The sequence below is a fragment of the Alexandromys fortis genome, unplaced genomic scaffold (genome assembly GCF_014885135.2).
Source record: "Alexandromys fortis isolate MF-2015 unplaced genomic scaffold, M_Fortis_MF-2015_v1.1 scaffold_7, whole genome shotgun sequence".
NCBI lineage: Eukaryota > Metazoa > Chordata > Mammalia > Rodentia > Cricetidae > Alexandromys > Alexandromys fortis.
Window position 1 is genome coordinate 9,065,611 of NW_026067920.1, and position 7,627 is coordinate 9,073,237.

General features: G+C 43.0%; 1 protein-coding gene and 1 non-coding gene across 4 annotated transcripts in view; one reads left to right on the forward strand and one right to left on the reverse strand.

Moving 5' to 3' along the window:
* Positions 1-1,443: 1,443 nt before the first annotated feature.
* The window catches only part of H2az2 (H2A.Z variant histone 2), a 16,007-nt gene continuing 9,823 nt past the window's right edge, over positions 1,444-7,627 (reverse strand). For 2 of the 3 annotated variants that reach the window (XM_050140890.1, XM_050140888.1), the window contains 3 exons: positions 6,317-6,430; positions 2,372-2,501; positions 1,444-1,771 (listed from right to left, as the gene is read on the reverse strand). In XM_050140890.1, coding sequence (XP_049996847.1) covers positions 1,710-1,771; positions 2,372-2,501; positions 6,317-6,430 — 306 coding nt within the window. In that variant the 3' untranslated portion in view covers positions 1,444-1,709. The remainder of the gene's footprint in view (positions 1,772-2,371; positions 2,502-6,316; positions 6,431-7,627) is intronic. The other variant, XM_050140889.1, reaches the window with a different exon arrangement.
* Positions 2,849-2,970, forward strand: LOC126501024 (small nucleolar RNA SNORA40). Its single transcript, XR_007591492.1, has one exon. It is a non-coding gene; the product is annotated as a small nucleolar RNA SNORA40 (small nucleolar RNA).

A 7,627-nucleotide genomic window follows, 5' to 3' on the forward strand; every position in this document is an offset into this window, starting at 1 on the left:
GCTGAGCCATCTCTTCAGCCTCCTGTCTAGATCTTGATTCAAACAAACTGTTAAAAACAAAACGCAATCCCAGCACTCGGGAGGCAGAGGCAGGTGGATCTCAGTGAGTTCAAGACCAGCCTGGTCTACAAGAGCTAGTTCCAGGACAGGCTCCAAAACCACAGAGAAACCCTGTCTCGAAAAACAAAAAAAACAAAACAAAACAAAAAAACAAAACCCAAGAAAACCTGAATGCTGTTACTTCATATTAAAACTGTTAGCTGTCTTAGAGGTGACCCATCTCTAAGTGGAATATTTAGTGGAAACCGAGTAAGTCTCTACAAGACATAGACGTGAAGACTGTAACCAGACTTCAAAGCAACCCACTGGCACAAGACTAAAGTCAGAGGACAGGATATATGGCTCTATCAGACCAGCATTATTCTCTTTATTTCTGTGTATTTGTCACAATTTCCATGGTAAAATTATTTCTTCAAAATAAGAATTGTTTTGATACTGTTATATCAACTCCTTTCTTACAAAGAGTTCCATGGAAGAAAAATAGTATTTTGGCTGTAATACACTGACTAGTGAATTAAGTTAAACTATATGCGTTATTACTTAGACATCATCTTTAAAGACTGTAAGTTACTGCAGGTTTGTGGGATCTATGAAACCACAGAAAGTCAGACTTGCCATACAACAGCAGAAAACTGATAAAGCACGCGGTCGGCTTCTAACTGCCCTATCTAGGAGCTCAGTCACCTTTTCAGCAGGTCATTTGGTTCCTGGGGAAATAATGCTCCTTGGCCAGTGAAGCAGAGGCACCACACGTGGTAAGTGTGCAGGCAAGGATTCAACTCGTTCCATTACCAGTTTTGACCCTGAATACGTAATTCCCCCTTTGTCCTCTACCTTTGCAATGAAGATTTATCTCCTAATTGCTGGCATTAGTTCACAAAGATTTTCTTTCTTGGTTGCATGTAATAAAAATAATGGTAGATTGTATCCAAGATTCAACATGGTATACTACTTTCCAATTTTTGTTTTAAGATTATTCTGAAAGACTAAATTTTTCCTCTCTCTCTCTCTCTCTCTGGCTTTCTGAGACAGAGTTTCTCTGTAGCTTTGGAACCTGTCCTGGAACTCACTTTATAGACCAGGCTGCCCTTGAACTCAAGAGATCTGCCTGCCCCCGCCTCCCAAGTGCTGGGATTAAAGGCATGGGCCACCACTAAAAGACTAATTTGCAACTTAAAAATTTCAATGTCTGAGCAATTTTTTTTCTTTTGACCGAGTCTCTTGTAGTCCAGGTTGCCCTAGAACTCAGTATGTAGGCAAGGGTCACTGTGAACTCTGAAGGTCCTGCCCACACCTCCCAGATGCTAGGGTTGATGTAGACAAAGCCATGCCCAGGTGTGAGCAAAGTATTTCCAACACATCATGAAGAAATTCTGAGACAAATTAGTTTTGTAAAAAATGTTTTATCAATTCTATTTTTGTATAAAACACAAGGGAGAAACTTGGCCAATCAACACATGACCATGACCACAGGGAAAGGGACTTATCAAACTTCACAAGTCTAAAAACATACAAATGTTTCTTTTATCTTGTCTACAGCAATTGTCTATGCTTTTCCACTGAACTGTTCTTAAAGTTTCCACACAATCCCACAGATGTCCACTGTCCAGCTACAGACAGTAACGGGGAGCAGGTGGTTAAATCACTTCCTAAGCAGTTTTCTGCTGTCCCTTCTTTCCAATCAGAGATTTGTGGATGTGCGGAATCACACCTAGAATGAAATTCAAGAAGTTTTGTTAGTACACTATGATAACATTCTGAATATTTTAATGCTTTAGTGCTAAAGTAAACAAGCAATTATACAAAGGATGGAATTTATTTAAATCACCTTTCATATTTGGATCCTATTAAACCTATAGGAGCCCGGAAGCAACTGCAGCCACTACTAGGTTCTGGAAGCACCTGGTAACTCCATCTTTACAGACCGTACAGAACACTTTGGTCCTGCCAAGACTATCCTAACAAGCAACGTCTCAGGACATGTTATTTCTCTAGCATAGTTCAAAATGTATGGGCCAGTACTTTAAACCTTAGGCTTGCAGTATCACAAAAGTAAACAACAAGCTAAAATAAAAATAGCACTGCCCATGGCAAGGGGACAAATATTTACTCAGACCACTATGAGAAGAGGCCTAGAGGGTCCTGAGTTGTGGCTCAATTGTAGCATTTATGGGGACCCAGGTTCACAGCACCAACAGAACTGTAGTACACTTAACACTTGTGGACCTAAAAGTCATACGTTCCACTGACGCTGAGGATCACTGATCTGAAGGATGTTAATTAGAAATACTGTAGACTTAATAACACATACCGCCCCCAGCTATGGTAGCCTTGATGAGCGAATCCAGCTCTTCATCACCTCGGATTGCAAGCTGCAGGTGACGTGGAGTGATGCGCTTCACTTTGAGATCCTTGGAAGCATTACCTGCCAACTCCAGCACCTTTAAAGCGTCCATGAAATAACACAATTAAGGAAACAGTAGGTTTCAAACTGTAGGAAAACAACCTCTCTGTCACTGTTTGTTTTTATGACACTCAATACCTCCCATTGACTCCCCTCCTTGCACAGAGACACACGTAACCCACCCCCCCCTTAAGACAGGGCTTCTCTGTGTAGCCTTGGCTGTCCTGGAACTCAGTCTGTAGACCAGGCTGGCCTTGTACTCAAAGATCCATCTGCCTCTGTCTCCAGAGTGCTGGGATTAAAGGCGCGAATCATCACTGGTTGGTCAAAACTCCAAGGTTAAATACCTAGAATATGCTGACTTGTTTTAAAATGTATTTATATAACACCTGTGCTTTTGGCAAACTGGTGGACAAAGAAATAAAAGACAGGTGCAAAACTAACCCCCTTTACAACCCAGAATTCATTGTTTATTCTGAGTTTTGATACTGGTAAGACATGATACTTATGACAGACGACAATGGCATTGTACTAATCATGAGGCTGGATCTAAGAATAAAGGGTGACAAGTTAAAAGCATAAAGAAACTAAAGCTGCAGGGCTTCCCACAAGCTATGCACCTACCCTCTCACTGAGCTGTACTGGGAGGCGGTCTACCCTAGAAACCCTGGCCAGCTGTGAGCGAAACATGTAGCTAAGTCACTTGTTGCTGGGTAGGACAAGTCTAATGCCAGCTGAGGCTGCCTACAAGGCTGTGTCAAAGAAACAAAGGACAGGACTGGAGAGGTGTCTCAGTGGCTAAGAACACTGGCTGTTCTTCCACAGGACCCTGGTTCAATTCCTAACACCTACATGGTGGATCATAACCATTCTTTTCTTTTCTTTTTTTTTTTAATTTATTTATGTATACAATGTTCTGCCTGCATGTATGGCTGTAAGCCAGAAGAGAGGGCACCAGATCTCATTACAGATGGTTGTGAACCACCATGTGGCTTCAGTGGCCAGTGCTCTTAACCTCTGAGCCATCTTTCCAGCCCCCCATCATAACCATTAACTCCAGATCCAGAGTACCTGACACCCTCTTCTGGCTTCTGTGAGCACTGAACGCAGGTGGTAAGCAGACATACAAGCAGGTAAAATACCCAAATACATAAAATAATAAAACAAAACGTCCAAAGGGCTAGAGACGTAGATCAGTATAGAGGAGTTCCCTAACTCATAAGGTCTTGGGTTCAATCCCAAGTACCATAAAGAAAACGTGGCTGAATCCCAATAGGAATGTAGAAAGACCTCCACGGGGTGAGTGTAACTCTACATGCCACAGCACTAGTAAAGGAAAATGCATATCTTCCTAAAGCCTGTAGTAAAAATCTGGAATAGGGCAAAGAAGAAAGTATCTCAATTAACAGCAAAATGCCCCCATGAAACCTTTGACTCGTAACATAGCAAAGCTCAAACTACCCATAAAGCAGTTAAATCTTGAACAGGAGGGTGATGAAACTATGGCAATGCGACCATTAATGCACATTACAGTCACATTTCTCAGCTTTGTTCTCTAGCACATCTTCCCCATTATGAATCTTCTGCTTGGGCTGGAGAGATGGCTCAGCAGTTAAGAGCAATGGCTGTTCTTCTAGAGCTCCTGAGTCCAATTCCCAGCAACCACATGGTGGCTCACAACCATCTGTAATGAGATCTGGTGCCCTCTTCTGGCCTGCAGGCATACATGCAGACAGAACACTGTATACATAATATTTAAATCTTAAACAAAAAACAATCTTCTACTTGGCTTGGCTGTCTCTACCACTTGACTTGCCTGCTACTCTAATTATGGTTTGGAATGTAGTTGCCAACATTTCATGCCTTCCTATGCATTTTCCAGGGGAGGTCTTGAGATGGGGAGAGAAGATCCAGGATCCTCATATTAAGAAATCTTGCCAAGCCAGGTGTTGACAGTGCACACCTTAATTTTAGCACTTGGGAGGCAGAGGCAGGTGGATCTCTGTGGTTCAAGTTCCAGGACTGGCTACAAAGCTACACAGTGAAATCCTGGGGGTCTGGAGAGATGGCTCAGAGGTTAAGAGCACTGCCTGCTCTTCCAAAGGTCCTGAGTTTGATTCCCAGCAACCACATGGTGGCTCACAACCATCTGTAATGAGATCTGGTGTCCTTTTCTGGCCTGCAGAGATACATGCAGACAGAATGCTGTATACATAATAAATAAATAAATTAAAAAAATAAAATTAAATTAAAAAAAGAAATCCTGTCTTGAAAAAAAAAAATCAACCAACCAACAAACCAGTCTTACCAAAATAACTTATCTAACTGAAATGTGAAGCTCACTTATGAGCACGAGGGAAGGGCTGTTGACTCTGCTACCTACTAGATCCAAAGGTTTTTGGTTTTAGCAGAGCAAGTTCTTTGTTAGTTTTGGGGCAGGGACTCTCTAGATAGCTGAGGATGGCCCCAAACTCACAACCTTTCTATCAAGGACCACAAGCATATGCCACTATGCCTGGCCATATTCTATTACAAATCTTCATAAACTAAGAAGGCATGTTGTAACTTCATGAGTAGTCTCCTGGTTTACTTTTTAAAGAAAGAGTTATCATATACCCCTGGATGGCCTTGAATTCACTATGTAGCTAAGATGACTTGAGTTCTTGATCCTCCTGACTCCACTATCCTCAGTTTATGGGGGTGCTGGGAAACAATCCCAGGGCTTCATGTGTGCAAGGCAAGGAGCCTTGAACACTGCCAAATGACTAACATATGTACCTCACAGTTCACTTAATTACAAAGTATTTCTTTATCCTGGCTCTGAAAAATGTGGTTTGCTTGCCCTCACTTAAATATAAACAAACAGAAACCAAGCACACCAGGACTCCAATAGAGAGAGCACGCCTATTGAGAGAGCACGCCTCTAATCCCAGCACTCAGGAGGCAGAGGCAGGCAGATCTCTGTGAGTTCAAGGCCAGCATGGTCTACAGAGGGAGTTCCAGGACAGGCTCCAAAGCTACAGAGAAATCTTATCTCAGGAGAAAAAAAAAAGGCAAAAAACAAACAAAAAATTGGCAGAGTGATGACGTTTGGCCTAGTCTACACAGAATTCCAATCAGCCAGTTACCTGTCTCTACCAAGCCAAATCAACAAACAAAAAAACTCCCCACTAAGCAGAACACAGAGTAAGTTCTAGGCCAGCACGAGTTGCTGTCTCAAAAAAGCAAAACAGAAGAAAAGGAAGCAGCCAGTGTGGTAGTTTACTTCTGCTACCCAGCACTGGGGGGAGGTGTGGGTGGGCAAGGGGCAGGAGGATGGGGTCAGACAAAAGGAACAAAAGTTCATGGTCACCCTCTGGCATGCTGGAGTTTGGAACCAGACTAGACAATATGAGGCTCAAAAAAACAAAAACAAAAAAAGAGTGCACTAATCTCCTTAGAAGTATTCTCAAGCTGGGTGGTGGCACATACCTTTAATCCCAGCATTTGGGAGTCGGACCTCAGTGAGTTTGAAGCCTGGTCTACAAAGTAAGTTCCAGGACAGCTAAGACAGTTACACAGAGAAATCCTGTCTTGAAAACACCCCCACCCCAAAAAAGTGTGTGTGTGGCGCGATTGGGAGCACTGACTGCTCTTCCAGAGGACCCCCAGGTTCAATTCCCAGCACCCACACGGCAGCTAGGCAACTATATATGGTTCCTGTACCAGGGGATCTGACAACCTCAAACAGACATACATACAGGCAAAACACCAATGTACATAAAATACAAATCAAAAATGTGTTCTCCATGGCAGCCGCAGCCATTTAGTTTAGAGCAACCCTTTGGATCCCCACGTGACGTCTCCACAAACCTCAGCCGTGAGGTACTCCAGAATGGCGGCACTGTACACAGCAGCAGTGGCTCCCACCCGTCCATGGCTTGTGGTGCGAGTCTTCAAGTGTCTGTGGATCCGGCCCACAGGAAACTGAAAAAGAGACGTCTTTCTTGTTGGGAGGCACTGCAGTGCTTGAGTATAACTGAAGGCTTACCCCTGTTATGGGCAAATTTACTCGGTAGTTAATAGTCCTAGCACCTAGATGGATGTGCTACTACTCAGCACATCTTCAATTTTTGAGCAATGCAGTTCATTGTAAAAATGAGTTTACCATTCTGTTATCAATTACATGTTTAATAAAGCCCAATAATCACAATTGTATCTGATCAATTTTCACATAAAAGTCACATGACTTTCAACCTTCACCCACCATTCTCCTCTGACCCTAACTCTGTTCTTTCTCAATTTTATTTTATTTATTTATTTTGGTTTTTCGAGATAGGGTTTCTCTGTAGCTTTGGAGCCTGTCCTGGAACTAGCTCTTGTAGACCAGGCTGGCCTCGAACTCACAGAGATCCGCCTCCCTCTGCCTCCCGAGTGCTGGGATTAAAGGCGTGTGCCACCACTACCAGGCCAAGAGCTCATTCTTTTTTTTAAAAAAAAAAAATTTATTTATTTAGTATACAATTTTCTTTCTGCGTGTATGCCTGAAGGCCAGAAGAGGGCACTAGACCTCATTACAGATGGTTGTGAGCCACCATGTGGTTGCTGGGAATTGAACTCAGGACCTTTGGCAGAGCAGGCAATGCTCTTAACCTCTGAGCTATCTCTGCAGCCCAAGACCTCATTCTTAAGGAGTGTCTCCAGAAGCAATTATAATTTTAAGAGCACAATCAATGCCTTATTTCTGTTTCGTAATGTTAGTAAGGTGTGCTTTCTAGCATGTAGCAAGACAGCCAAACCATCTCTTACTGAGCTTTAGAGACCACAAAGAACTGTATTTTAAACTTATTTTATGTGTATGGGTGTACAACATGTGAGCCTAGTTCCTTCAAAGGCCACTGGATCCCCTAAAACCGGAAGACAGTTGTGATCTCCCATATGGGTGCTTGGAATCAAACCAGGATCTTCTGGAAGAAGTCAGTTCTCTTAATAGTTGAGCCTTTCTCCTGTCCTACAATGAGGCCTTTAAGACAATGTCTTAGGAAGGGTGGGTTGTGCATGGTGCACACCTTCGATCTCATCCCTGGGAGGCAGAGGCAGACAGACTTCTGAGTTTGAGGCTAGCCTAGTCTACAATGCAAGTTCCAGGACAGCCAGTACTACACAGTGAAACACTGTCTCAAA